Source organism: Trichosurus vulpecula, chromosome 3, assembly GCF_011100635.1.
Source record: "Trichosurus vulpecula isolate mTriVul1 chromosome 3, mTriVul1.pri, whole genome shotgun sequence".
In the NCBI taxonomy this organism is placed as follows: Eukaryota; Metazoa; Chordata; class Mammalia; order Diprotodontia; family Phalangeridae; genus Trichosurus; species Trichosurus vulpecula.
The window spans coordinates 16,494,041-16,509,200 of record NC_050575.1 but is presented as its reverse complement, the minus strand read 5'-3'; the positions used below and the strand labels follow the sequence as shown (position 1 = coordinate 16,509,200).

General features: G+C 39.1%; 1 protein-coding gene across 1 annotated transcript in view; it reads left to right on the top strand.

The window, feature by feature from the left end:
- Nucleotides 1–15,160, top strand: part of MOK (MOK protein kinase) — a 100,943-nt gene that overhangs the window by 72,341 nt on the left and 13,442 nt on the right. The window contains exons 5-7 of the mRNA XM_036751075.1: nucleotides 2,509–2,587; nucleotides 2,695–2,743; nucleotides 5,522–5,700. Of these exons, the coding sequence (XP_036606970.1) occupies nucleotides 2,509–2,587; nucleotides 2,695–2,743; nucleotides 5,522–5,700 (307 nt within the window). The remainder of the gene's footprint in view (nucleotides 1–2,508; nucleotides 2,588–2,694; nucleotides 2,744–5,521; nucleotides 5,701–15,160) is intronic.

The window sequence follows — 15,160 nt, the reverse complement described above, 5'->3', positions numbered from 1 at the left end:
TTTTGCCTTTATACATTTCTCTTGACTACTATGTTTATATTTCAAAGTTTCTACTCACTTCAAACTTTCAAAAGGAGTGCTTGGAAGTCTTCTTTTCCAGCAAAGGATTGTTTTTCCTCCCTTCTATAGGATTGTTCTTAGTCTTAGAGGTAAAGGTTTTCTTGGTTGTAAGTCTTTATCTTTTGTCACTTGGAAATAACTGCATTTTAAGATTTTTTTCTCTTTCATAGTTGCAACATAGTCTTGTGTAATCCTGTTTCCCTGGTACTAGATCTCTCCTTCTCTAGCTGCTTGCAGTAATTTTTATTTGACCTGGAAGTTCTGGCTTTAAGCTAGGACATTTCTGGTAGTTTTTGTTTTGGGGTGGGTGTTGGGTAGATTTTTTTCCTTTTCTACTTTTGTTCTAATAAAGCTGGGAAATTTTATTTTAAGATTTATTGAAATATGGTATCCAGGCTTTTTAAAACACTTGTTTGTTATGATTTTCACAGAGTCCAAGGATTCTTAAATGGTCTCTCCTTGACTTGTTTGCATTTTCTATGTGCCAGACACATTTTCAATTGTTTAATTTTTTCTAATATTTCTTGCCTCATGTTTGCTCTGTTCACTTCAAGGAGCCTGCTATTTAGCTAAGATTTTCTAACTTCTTTTCTAAACTGTTTATTCTCTTTCCATTTCTTTCCTCTAGAGCTTTTTATTTTTAATTTCATTACAAAAAAAATCTCTTGCTTAATTTCTTCCAGGTTCTCTTTGAGTCTTTCTGACCAAGGTTTTTTCCTTTTTTCTCTGAAGCTCTGTTTATATGTATTGTGGGGTTGTTCTTTTGTCTATTGGGTGGCTGTAAATTTATAAGAGTTCTTTATTTAATTCTTTTGTTCACTAGTTCCACCAGGCTTAGTTCATGATTTTGGACTTTGTGCCAGGACCAGGTTCCTCCCTTCTTTAACTCTTGAATGTGACAGTCAGGTCCTCTTTTTGGTCTGACCTCTCCTCCTTGCCCTTTTGTCCTAACTTCTGTTTCATGGCTACTTGCCCTTAGCTTCCAGTTCCCCTGCTGTCCCTGCTTAGGATTCTACAGTTGACTCTGGGCACTGCCATGCTTTTTCATTTTCTCTGGGACTTCCATTCTACTGTGGTTTTCTCTATTTGGGGTGCTACCTTGGGCTTCTGGCTTATTTACCTGCATTCATGTTGACTTCAATACAGGACCCTTCTAGGTTCTGTAGCTTTTGTGGTTTTTTATGCTGTCCTGGGATGGATGGAGGAATTACTGATGTTTCTCTGAATTTTTTGGACAATATTCAATCTAGTGCTTGTTTTAGACAATTAAGGGTGTATAAGTAGGAGAGCTGGGGCTCTCTTCAGACTTTGACTTTGCCAAACTTAAAAGTACTATCTTTTTTTACTTTTTTATAGATGCTTTTTTAGTGAAATTTCAGTATATCACAGAAAAATGAAGAATGTGGTTTAATTCTTAACTTTTCATATAAATTCTGGAAACATATTACAAGTAATTTGAAATAGTCATATTATCACATTAAAGTTAATTACTGACACTAAAATATTTAAGTCAATATTTAGTGTTTTTTATATTATCATTGCTACAGTTTTAATTATGTAGAAAGAATCATTGCTTAGAGCCAAAATAAAGTACACACCAGATATTCAGATCAACAAACATTTATTTGTGTGAGACCTTTGTGCTGGAAATTGAAAAAATGAATACAAAACAGACCCCACTTTCAAAGAGTTTATTACTTAAAGGGGCAAAATATGTAGACATTTAATTATGAAAATAACCATAAAGCTTAAGTGGGAACATTTACCTAGAAAGAACATGACATTTAGAATTCTCAGGTTAAAAAGTTTATAGACATGGCACATTAATGACATGCATAACACAACATTTTAAAAAGTAAATATATTAAAGATAAACCATGCTCCCAAGAAATTTATGCAAAAACAGCTCTTGTTTCAACTTCTGGACAAGGTACTTAGGGCACTGCAGTTCTAAGGCACCATTAGTCCTGTGATAATATAAAAAAACAAAACACAACTACTTCAGGATTGTCCATTAAAGCTATTTTTATATAAAACTTAAAGTATAATAGATAACAAGCCCAAGTGAAAATACATTAAAAAAACCCTCAATAACCACCTTAAATTTTCCATGATTTTTGGGAGTTAAAAAATGAAAGACCAGAGATGTACTCTAATTCAAGACAAGCAAAACTGTTAGTGTCATAAGTATCATTATTAATTAGAAACCATGATAGAAAGATTAAAATAAATATATTTTCATTTTAAATAACTGCCATTTTATCTGTATTTTAATTATAAAATTTACATAGTCTATGTATTACATATAAATGGACAAAAAAATCCTCCTTGTTACTTTGTAAGGAGGAGGGAAGATGGATTTTTATTCAGTGTCCCTTCAAGTTGTAGGCTCTCATTCTGAATCCAATAAAGATGTAACTATGTCACTGTTATGTTTCTTCTGCACAGGGAGAAGGCGCCCACTCTCAGAAAGGAAAATAATGAACTATATGTACCAGCTGTGTAAGTCCCTTGATCATATGCATCGGTAAGTGACTCAGCTTATGAACATAAATTCACAAGAAGATTTAGCACTTATTAAAATGTTATTTTAAGATATTTGGATTGATTCTATTTTTTTGTGTGTTGGTACAGAAATGGAATATTTCATAGAGATGTAAAGCCAGAAAATATATTAATAAAGGTAAGATGTTTTACATAAGAAAATGGTATTGGGCTTGACATGGAATTCAAAATTATGCATCTTATCTCCCAGAGTTAGAGCTGGTGTACCATATTTTGAATCTGAGAGAATCCAGCTTTTAGATCCAGTTCAGCATACTTTTACTAAGAACTATGCTAAGCATTGGAGTATTGTAAAAATTTAGATACAGTCCCTTATCTCATACAGCTTAACAGTCTAACAGGGTGTTAAGACACAAAATTATATACTTTAATTGATTTATTATTTCATTGGTGGTATTATTCTCTCCATGGCTTCTCACTCTTTGCAGTTTCATAGGTCACTCTGGTTAGAAAGTTCTTTTGATGTGCCATTCAGTATTTAGCTAGACTGGCCCTTTGGCAGCAGACAGGCTCTTACACTGTACTAGTGTAGCATTCATGAAGTCTGGGCTTTGACATAGGAAGTGTTCTGAAAGAGGACAAAACAAGGTGCTATATTAGAGGAAAAGGTGATTTCTCATCTTCTACAGGAAGACTTTCCCAACCCTCTTAATTCTAGTGTCTTTCCTCTTTTAATTATTTCCTATTTTTCTGGAATATAGTTTGTACATATTTGTTGGCTTGTCCCCCCTATTAAATTGTGAGCTCCTTGAGGGCAGGAATTATCTTTTGCCTCTATTTTTATCTGCAGTGCTTACCACAGTCCCTGACAGATAGTAGTAAATGTTTATTGACTGACTGACAGATTGATGGGAAGGGGTCAGAAATCTACACTGAGGAATGCCTTAACCTTAGTTAGCTTGATCATATCACTTAATCTTTCTGAAAGCCAACTTCCTTATCCACAAAATGTGGCTGTCATTGCAGTACCCACCTCATAGTAATTGTTCTGAGGATCAAAGAAGAAAATATGGAATATACTTTTTATCTATAAAGTGCTATACACCTGAGTGATTACCATGTGCATTTATATCTGACACACTGCTGTCATCGATTTACAAGAAACTTATTTAATATGAATGAATGATGTTCTTCAGAAACCCAGGAGTCACCACTGAGGTTTCTGGCCAGCTTTTAAGAAGCACAGAAAACAGACAGTCATGACTCTCCGTGGAGAATGCTGCAGGCCTTTTTATGATGTTGCTGCGTAAAGGGATAGAACAACATAACAAAAACAATACTCTCTCTCTAGTACAAAGCTGCTAGGTGTTAGAGGAGATTTAGGTAAGATTTTGTGGTGTCTAAGAGTCTTTACTAGGGTTAGAAAACATAGGCATCTGCCTAAGGTACAGCAACCAACTAAAATTTTTTAATGTTATTTTGTATGACCGCACATATTTTTTAATGAGAGGCACTGTGGTACAGTAGATGGACTGGCCTCAGAGCCAGAAAGACCTGGGTTCAGGTCTATGCTTTAGTCATTCTCTACAAGCTGCAGAGACCCACATGGCTCTGGAGGAGAAAGTGAGGCTGGTGACCTTGCACAGCCCTCTCTCACTCAAATCAAAGTCAAGTGCAAGTCATGTCATCATCTCCCTGATGCCATGGTCCTCTTCGAGAATGAAGGACAAACACAACCTGTGAGTACCTGTCTTTTCCCCTCCTCTCCCCTCTCCTCCCCTCTCCTCTCACATTTTGATGGGCTAAGGCACCCTATTTTACTTTGGGTTTATCGGTTAGATGTCTTTCTCAAAAACCGAGCCTTAAACTCACCTCACTCTGGAGCTCAGAGATTGGACAATAGGTACAGAGTGAATGTAAACCCTAAATAGTAACTGTTTCTTTTTTGGCCAGGAACCCTAAGGATCTTCCCCTCCCAGTTTGATTTTTCTTTTTGAGTTTTTGATTAAAGGTTCCATCCCTTCTTAAAGAGGCCCATTCACTGAATGGGCGTTATCTGACTCAGAGTGAACACCTGAAAAGGTCTCAGCCTAAAAGGGCCAGGGTCTCCCAATGCATCCTGGGTCATCTCCAGTCATCCTGGTGAATATCAGGCCACTGGACTCAGGTGGTTCTGGAGGAGAAAGTGAGGCTGGTGACCTTGCACAGCCCTCCCTCACTCAAATCAAAGTCAAGTGCAAGTCATGTCATCATCTCCCTGATGTCATTGGTCCTCTTGGAGAACGAAGGACAAACACAACAAAAACAGCAACGAGAAGCTGCAGAAAATGTGCCAACCCGCATTGGTAGAGGGAATGACCTTGTAGGAGTTATCTACATTAATGAAATCACAGGTCCAGTCACTGTCTTTACTTTGAATGCCAGAAAAATCCCTCTGTTTGGGATACAGTAAGCATTTAGTTTTTAGTCAAATTGTATGTGTTACAGTGAAGGCTAAAATCCTTCAGCGGGCAGTAACGCCAGGTTTTGAGGGAAGTGGTGGTGGTGGTGTTGCCCATGTGTCGAGAGGTACAATTTTCAAACCTTGCCTACGGTGTACAGATGCCTTGTTCGAGCTGTGAGGAAATCTATTGTTATTGTGTATATTTTACTGTTAGCGTTCTGTAGGATGACTTTAAATATTTTAAAGCTTTTGGTCATTTGGGAACAGATGTCAAATAGTGATTTCCAGGGCAATTGTAAATATCTGTTATAGTTCCAACAAATATAAACCCTGTCTCATAAGTTAGAGGGTAATTACAAGTGCCAAAAAAGGCTAGTGATTTGTTGTTTTGCAGAATAAGTTTACGTCTCAGTCACTTTCTCATCAATGCCTGTTTGAAGCTATTTTCCTTAAAGAAACTGCAGAATAAGATACATTTTATTTGGGCTTTAACATTTTGCTTTTTTCTTGCAGCAGGATCTTCTGAAATTAGGAGACTTTGGATCATGTAGAAGTGTTTATTCTAAGCAGCCATATACAGAATATATCTCTACTCGTTGGTACCGGGCCCCTGAGTGTCTCCTTACAGATGGATATTATAGCTACAAGATGGACATGTGGAGTGCTGGCTGTGTGTTTTATGAAATCATGAGGTAAAATAATTAGATATAGTATTTAAAAGATTCAAAAATTGCTGAATTAAAAAATAATGCTAGTAACATCTCATTATTATGTGGTAGAGTTAAATATAATCTGGGGATTAGAGTAGATGCTCTGTAGGATCCTATCAAACTCTTAAAATTTTGTGATTTTAAAATAAGCCAAATCACAAGAGCCTGGGTTAGTGTTGGTGGTTTGATGCCACTTCATCCTTAAAAGTGGATTTAAAAGCAGTACTGTAGTTTTTTTTGGTTTTATACTAAACTGAAAATTTCCCTCTCATTTTGTATCATATTGATTCTCAGATACTGATCATTGATTTGCATCCAAAAGGAAATTTCACAGTTTGGGAGTTTATTTTTCTACTGTTGATCACAGCTCCACCAAAGTGGCTCTGATTAATTTGATGCTTTGATGGGAGTAGATAAAAAGAAAAAGGCTTGTAGCCTTGATTATTTGTTCTGAGGGGTAAGGAACCAGGTAAGGTAGTGAGTGGCTGGTGAGGTCAGAATTGTGCTCTTGTGATCCATTAGCAAGCCTAGGTTAGCTTTTAGTCCCTGAGCCACCACAACTACTTTGGTTTGTATGTGGAAGGGGGAAGGTGACAAGCAGAGAGAAGAGAATAGTATATTAGCACTTAAATGAGCCCAAATCTCCCATAACCCCCACCCAAATAGAACTCTGAAATCACACCAGAAGGAACAATGATAAAGAAAACCAAAGAGAAGCAGTTATAAACTCTTCCATCCAGTCCCAGGCTGTACAAAAAGATGGCCAGAATCCTGGCCTGAGCATGATCCAAGCAGAGATAAACCAGGGCAGATGGAAAATGCAAAACTGCCTCAGACGCAGAGCAGAAGGTAGGGCCAGACCAATCAATCAGTAAACATTTATTAAATGCCTACTGTGTGCCAGGCACTGTACTAAGCACAAAGGATAGAAAAAGGGGCAAAAGATAGTCCCTGCCTCAAGGAGCTCACAGTCTAATGGGGCAAACAACATGCAAACAAATATATACCAAGCAAGCTGTATACAGGATAAATGGCACTAGAATTAAGAGGAGTTGGGGGAAGCTTCATGTAGAAAGTAGGACTTTTTTTAGGACTTAAAGGAAGCCAGGGAGGTCAGTAGTTCATGCGGAAGAAGGAGAGCATTCCAGACATGGGGGACAGCCAGAGAGAATGCCTGGAGCCTAGAGTTGGAGTGTCTTGTTTGTGGAACATCCAGGAGGCCAGTCATTGTATGGAAGAGTATGTGTCAGGAGTAAGGTATAAGAAAACTGGAAAGATATGAGGGGGTTGGGTTATGGAGGGCTTTGTGAATGCCAAATATTTACTCCTAGAGGCAGTAGGAAGCCACTAGAGTTTACTGAGTAGGGGGGAGTGATATGATTGGATCTATGTTTTAGGAAATCACCTTTGTGGCTTAATGGAGGGTGGACTGGAGGGGGAGAGACTTGAGGCAGGAGGTGGAGAGGGCCTGCCTTAAAGTGGTGACAGTATCAGAGGAGAGAAGGGGGCACATTGGACAGATGTTGCTAAAATGAAAACAACAGGCCCTGGCAACAGCTTGGATATGGGGCTGGTGAGAGAGAAAGGGAGGAATCCAGAATGAGATCCTGAGGGACTGGGAAGAAGGTGTTGTCCTCTACAATAATAGGGAAAGTGGAGTGGGGGAGGATTTAGGGAAAAAGATAATGAGTTCTGTTTTGCACATGTTGAGTTTAAGATGTCTACTGGATATCTAGTTTGTGATGTTGGTCGGCAGAGAGATTGGGGCAGGTTGTGTAGAGTTGAGAATTATTGGCACAGAGATGGAAATTAAATCCATGGGAGCTGATGAGATCATCAAGTGAAGTAGTATAGAAAAGACAGAGAAGAGGGCCAGGAGAGAACTTTGAGGGACCCCTATGGTACAGGGTGTAATCTGGAGTAAGATCCAACAAAGGTGAAAGAAGGAATCATCAAACAGGAGGAAAACTAGGAGACAGTGGTGCCCAAAAACCTAGAGAGAAGAGAGTGTCAAGGAGGAGAAGACTGCAGAGAGGTCAGAGAATGAAGATTAAGAAAAGGACATTAGATTTGGCAACTAAGGTGTCACTTAGTAGCTTTGGAGAAAGTTTCAGTGGAATGATAAGGTCAAAAGCCAGATTAAAAGGACCTAGAAAGAGAGTGAGAGGAGAGAAAGCGGAGGGACCTGTTGTAGAGAGCCTTTTCAAGGAGTTTAGCTACCTGGGGCAGAAGAGCAGTAGGGTGATAGCTGGGATGGAAGGATCAACTGAGGAATTTTTCAGGATATGGGAGACATATAGTATGGAACACAAAGAAGGGAGATTGCTTGAGTGATGGAGGAAGGGGAGAACATGGAAGTGGCAATAGGAAGCAAGGAGCATTCCAACTTCCTTGCCTTGACTAGTGAGCAGAGGAGAATGAGTGAAGGTACAGTCAGTACTGGAAAGGAGGGTGGTCAGGGAGGCTGTGTCATCAGGGGGAAGCCAGGATTCAGTAAGAACTAATAGAAGGAAGGAGTGAGAGAAGAATATATTTAAGGCGAAGGGAAGTTTGTTGCTTGTGGCACAGGCAGTCCACAGGGCATAGTGGAAGGGCAGGGTGGAGTTAGGGTCAAACTTTGAGGTAGAAGGGTTGAGGGGAATGGGAGTGAACAATTGGGTGGGAGGGGTTGTGGAATGGAGTTCAGATAACGATCTACAGGAGTTGAGTATCACTAGTATGTGAAGGGTATGACCAGGTGTGAGAAGGCTCATCAGTGAGTGGAGGGTGCCTGATATCAAAGGGAGGGTGCTCTTCTTTGCACTAGAGGTTCTCCATATCCCAGTTAGGAGGCTGGGCTGGCAGAAGGAGGAGGAAAATGTCTTATGCTGCTGCACGTGTAAGTGGTTGCTTTGTGGTAGATGAAAGATGCCAGGCCTGGCCCCAGAAGCCTTTCCTCAAGGGATGTATTGCTTCTCTCAGGAGCTGGAAGGCTCAGGGCTCTAGTGTACCTGTGGTTTGAGGTCTCACCTGAGATAGTTGGCTGTGAGCAGCAGAAGGAAGTGCCTGGTCTGGCTCCTAGAAGTCTTTCCTCCTGCTGTCAGCTTCTTCTAAGGGGACAAAACTGGACCAGGGCTCAGGTAGCCTGTGCTCAGGCTACGGCAGAGGAAATGACCAGAACAAAATACCTGCTACCAGTGTACTCAGCGGCTCTGGTTGAGGCCTGTCAGCTTCATAGGACGGAACAGAACCAACTCCAGGTTCAGAAGGAGGGAGGCGAGGTCAAAACCTAAGTTGAGTCACCAAAAGATAGCCCAAACCAGGAATACTGCAGAAGGTGAGACCACTTAGGACCAAGTAGGGCCTGCATAACCATCCTAGCATATGGGAAGAAGCAGAGTTTGACTCCAGCACAAAGCTCTAATCCTGAAACTGGGGCTAGAAATAGGAATAACCAGAAGAAAATGCTAAACACATTGAAAGAATTATGATGGTCTGAGAGAAGCCCAAAAGGTAAGCCAAGAAGAGAGTACGTACAAATAGAGCATAAGAGAAAAGAATGTCCTGCCCAAAAGGACTCTTAAGAGTACCTGGAAGAAAAGGAGTAAAAAATAAAAAATGTTGTATTATATGAGATGACCACTAGGGAGGAATGAATGTCCAAGAGGATTAATGTCTTAATAATGGTAGTAAAGGATTGAAGAATTGAATTGTCAGAAAATTGAATGGATCAAACAGAAAGTAATGTATCCATGAGATAACAAGAAACATTAAAACAAAATAAAAAGACTGAAAAAAAATACAGAAGAAAAATAAGGTACTATCAAAAAACAACTATTCTGGAAAACAGATTGAGAGATCATCTAAGAGTCATCAGACTTTCCGAAAATTATGATCACAGAAAGTGAGAGAAGAGGGTGGAGGACAGTTATACAGAGATGATCGGATAGAAAAAAGTGTTTATTCTAAATGGGTTTGTACCCATTCAAAAGTTGGGCAGTAGAATTAAATGGGTGAGGGTAAGAGCCAACATCCGTTAGCAGATTTTAAGATAGTAGTTTTACATTAGTAATTCAGGATTTAAAATGAGCATACCTTTAATCAAGAAGAAAACCAAAAAAGCTTTGAAAAGCATAAACATTTGGTTCTAAACTACAGCTTGTTTTGAGAATTAATTTCCACTTTATTTTGAGGTTTTTCTTCAATATCTTTTACTGTTCTGGGCACTTCTTCCACTCACAGATTCCAACTTCTCCATGCCTTAAGACATCTTTCAAAAAATTATTCATCTATTTATTTATTTATTTTTAATAAATTTATTTTTTATTTTTAGTTTACAACACTCAGTTCCACAATTTTTTGGGTTCCATATTTTCTCTCTCTCCTCCTCCCTCCCCACCAAGATGGCATGTAATCCAACATAGGTTCTATATATACCTTCACATTAAACTTATTTTGACAATAGTCAAGTTGTAAAGAAGAAGTTTAACCAATGGAATGAATCATGAGAAAGAAGAAATGAAGCCAAAAAAGAAGGAAAAAAAAAGAGAGCAAAAGTTTGCCTCAATCTGCATTCAGACTCTGTAATTCCCTCTCTGGATGTGCATAGCTTTTTCCATCATGAGTCTTTCGGAGCTGTCTTATAACCTTGCATTGATGAGAGGAGCCAAGTCTATCAAAGTTAGTCCTTACAGATACCATGTGTCTGTAATTGTGTATAATGAAGAGATTTTTTTAAAAAAACCTTTTAAAATTATTTTATTCTCAACTTCACAAACATCAAAAATATTGAAAATTTCCACATACAAAGCAGAACAGAAAGAAAATTGCATATAAAACAATCTTTTTTTTTGAAAAAAGAAATTAAACATGTTACTTTCAAAGCCGTCCTAATTATCTATGCATCCTTCTCAAATTCCTTCTCTTCTGTGCATTTTAAAAATGCTTCATTGGTCCTTTCTTTTCTCCTTTTTTTTTGGTTGGCATATTGCTAGCTTCATTCTCCCCTGCAATCCTAATTGGAAAAGAAAACCTTGTAACCAATAAGTGTAGTCAAACAAAGTCTTTATGAGCTACTGTCTTACTTTTTTGTTTGCATCCCCACTGGTTGGCACATAGTAAATACTTAATGCTTTTTCCTTCATTCACTCATCTGTCACAGAAAGAGAGAAATAGCAAAGTGCAGAGAAGAAAGATTCTGCGTTCCTCCCAGTGGTCCAACTATAAGGAATAAAGTAATTGTCATAATGAGACAGGAACTGATCTGACTCAGGACCAAATGCACATTTCAATCATCCCACTTCTTACCTTAAAAGGCAATAGATTTGAGCTGGGTATGGTGGTATACATCTATAATCGAAGCTACTGGGGAGACTGAGGCTGATGGATCTCTTGAGCTCTGGAGTTCTGAACTGCAGTGAGCTGTGCTGATTGGGTTTTCAAGCTAAGTTCAGTATCATTAATGAGCTTCCAGGATTGGGGGGGGGGGCTGACTGCCTGAGGAGGGATGAGGTGACCCAGGTTGGAAATGGAATAAGCCAAAACACCTAGGCCCATTGGTGGCAAGACTGGGCCCCCTGCATTTCCAGCCTGGGAGAGATGGGGAAACTCAGTCTTCGAAAAAACTGTTTTTCCTTTAAAGAGGCCATAGATTTGAAGCTAGAAGGCCTTCAGTCAATCTGGCTTCTTCTATTCTGATTATCTGTGTGAATTTGGGAAAGTCACTTAGTTCTCCGGGTCAGTTTCTTCATCACCAGCAGATTGGCCCACAATCACCCCCTCCCTTCATTTTCTCCCCATTTACTGGCTGATTTCCTTCTGCCTACAGACACCCACCTACAGATATCCTTAAAAATCTCTCAATAGATCCTACCATCACCTAAAGCTACTGTCATAGCTCTTCTCCCTTTCTCAGCATTTCCTTTTGTACTTACTTCCACCTCTTTGCAATCTTCCTTTCCAGCCTTACTATTTAACATTTTCAGACATGGCCATGTTGTGGATCTGTTTGTATTGACTATATTTATTTGTTACAAGGGAGGGCTTTCATTTGGGCGGGGGGGGGGGGGAAGGGGAAGAGTTGTGGGAAGAGGAATAATGAGAGGTATGCTGAAAAGAAAGAAAAGAGCATTAAGAAATACACTGATATGAGCTGAAAAAGTTCAGGAAGAGATACAGACCAGCAGGACAGTTTGGGAACTACCATGTTAAATTTGTACATAGTCCTATTTTTCTGTTTTTCTTTTTGTGTGTAAATGATCATACTTGTTGCTGTTTGTCAAATTCATAATAATTGGAAAGAATTTTTTGAAAGGAATTCTTTCTCCCAACCCCTTCTTCCCCCGCCCCCACTCCCACCCCAGTCCTTCTAGTGATCCACAAGCTTGGCATCTCTGGGAAACTAATTCTCCAGACAGCTGCTGGAACTCTCTTCCAAAAATAACTAATTTCTTTTCCTTTTTTTAAAAGCTTATGTTCAAATTTAGTGGGTATATAGAAATAATATTTATAAAATAATTTTTCTAGTTTCCTATTCTCAAGTCAGCATGAGGATGGTTTTGTTTAAATTTTATTCCCAGAAGGTATCATCTGAGTGCTTTATGGGAAGAATGAAAATGTTCCTGATTGAGCACTGACAAAGGAGGAAAGGGTTGTTTGGAAATTAAGGCAAACGGATAAACTGATGTTAATGTCTAGGAAAGGGAAGATGATGTGAGGAACACGTCGTGTCGAATCTTCTTGGGTATGGGTTGAAGATGAGGCAAGAGCTTAATGATGGAAGAAAGATGAGAAATGTCCCACAGCGGAGACTGAGTTGTAAAGTGAGTAGGTCACTAACTTGGTCAGTGTTGCAAAAGATTCTCTAACTTGGGCAGCATAATTGGTGTGCTAGAAAAAATGATCCAAGGAGTAGAGCAAAGCCGTTAGAGGTGTAGGCAATTCTGTGGTATTGTTTCTGTCCAGCTAGGCCGTTTGATTTCCGTTTTTACAATGAGGAACCACCAAGAGAGAACTTTATTCTGGATTTGATTTTTTAACCAATGGGGAAGAACTGGTTGCTGGGATAAAAATAATGAGGAGTTACGATTCCCACTTAAGAGTTTGTGATAAAGGAGAGAAAAGCCAGGCATAGTCTGTCACCCTAGATTTTAGTAGAGTATGTCTTATTTCAGAGAAGGTCAAGGAGGTATCATACAGATGAAAATTCTCTAAGAGAAGCCATCTCAGGAGGCACAGAAAGCTCTTACAAAATTCTGTAGACACAAAGACATAATTCCATTGGGATTTATTTGAAGGGATTGATCTGGGTCTAGAGGTTTACAAGATGGCTACAGGAGGTGTTAGCAAGGGCAGGCCATGACAATGGGTGAGGATAGCATCAGAAGTGAGCTCAGTGAGAGGTTGTGTTGGGCTCTATGACTGGTCAAATCATTTCACCTCTGAGCTTTACAGAATCATGAAATTTAAAATTGGAAGGGAGCTCAGCAGCTGTTTAGTCTAGCCCATACTCATACAGAACTGCCCCTGTAACATACATGATAAGTGGTCATACATACTCTGCTCGAAGACCCCTGAAGGCTGCCCCTGCCACTTGCAGACTGTTCTCATTGTTAGGATGATTTTCCTGTCATCAAACTTATATTGACCCTTTTGCAACTTTTCCTATTTTTCCTTGTTTTCCCCTCCGGGCCCAAACAGAGCAAGCCTATTCCTCTTCTATATAAAACAATTCTTCATGTATTTGAAAATTGCTTCATCCCCCGAGTCTTCTCTTTTCTAGCCTAAACATCCCCAGTTCCTTCAGCTGATCCTTCTTATCCCTGGACGCTGTGACTCTTTGGATGCAGCCCAACATCCAAATTCGCTTTTATTGTTTTTTTAAATTTCTACATCACACTGCTAACTCACATTGAGCCAACAGGTCATGAAAACTCTGTATTTTTTTCACACTAACTGCTCTCTAATCATACCTCTTTTCATCCTGTATTTGTGAAAATTTTTTTCTTAAACCTAAGCATAATACTTTGTGTTTATTGTTATTGAATTTTATCTTATTACGTTGAACCCAGTGCTCTGGCTTGTCAAGCAAGATCTTTCTGGGTCCTGACATTGTCATTCAGTGTGTTAGTTGTCCCTCCTAGCTTTGTGTTATTAGTTATTTTCCTGATGTTATCACCATATTTGTCCTCTACTCAGTAAAATCCAATGGTTCCTTTTAAGGATCAAATATAAACTCCTCTGTTTAGCATTTGGAGCCCTTTGAAACACAGCCCCATATTTTTCCAACTTTATTACATCCCCCTTCATGGATACTGTTGTCCAGCCAGGGATGTAATGGTAAATGTTTGCAACCAGCTTTCTGGGGGAAAATTGTATGCACAGAACATTAGTTCTCTGGGTTAGTTTCTTCATCACCAGCATTATAAACATTTTCTGAATCCATTTCTTGAGTCTAGACAATCAACAGAATAGTAAATCAAGTCCTGATTTGTAGTGTTTGCCAATTTCTGAGGTGTACATGCTCACACTGAAAATTTAACAATTGATTTTTGCAAGCAGTTATCAGTAGATTCCAGCACCCTCTGGGGTCTAGCCAAGCTGTCCTTCCTGTTGTATATTATACTGTGTACTTCTACCTTGGCTATTCTCTTTTCCACTAATGCACTCCCTTCTCACCTCTGGCTCTTAGAATCCCTAGTTTTCCTCAAGACTCATCTCAAATGCCATCTTCTACATGAAGCCTTTCTTGATTCTCCTCAGCTGTGAGTGCCTTCTTCAAAATTACCTTGTGTACGTACGTGTTGTCTGGCTAAACTATAAGGGCAAGAACTCGTTTACTTTTGTCTTTGTATCGCTAGGACCTAACAGTGCATGGCAGGTAGTGGGAGCTTAATAACTGCTCGTTTATTGATAATTTCTTATGCTTGAAATGTACTCCTCTCACCTCAGGCTCTCAGTCGGCAAGCATCTATTATGTGCCAGACTCTGTACTTAACAATCCCTCATTTCTTTGAATCTCTAGCTTCTTTCAAGGGCACTTCTATGAGGCCTTCCCTCTTCTCCCCAGCTGTTAGTGCTTCCCTCCCACAGGTCTTTATTCTGTATGTATTTTGTATACATTATCCCCCTCAATAGAATGTAAAATGTAAGCTTCTTGAGGACAGGAACTGATTTTTTTGTCTTTGTCTCTAGCCTAGCACAGTACTTGACATGTGATAGGCATTTAACAAGTGACTTTTCTTCTTAATAGATTTGTAAATTTAATGAATATTCCAGTCACACCTTTATTCAAGTCATTGATAAAAATGTTAAACAGCACAGGACCCAGCACAGATCCCTTGGACACTTCATTGGAAATCTTCTGCCAGTTTGACATTGAACCATTAATGAATGACTTTCTGAATGCTTTTCATGGAGTAACATTTGTATTACCTACCTGAGAAAGTTATTGTGAGGAAAACAC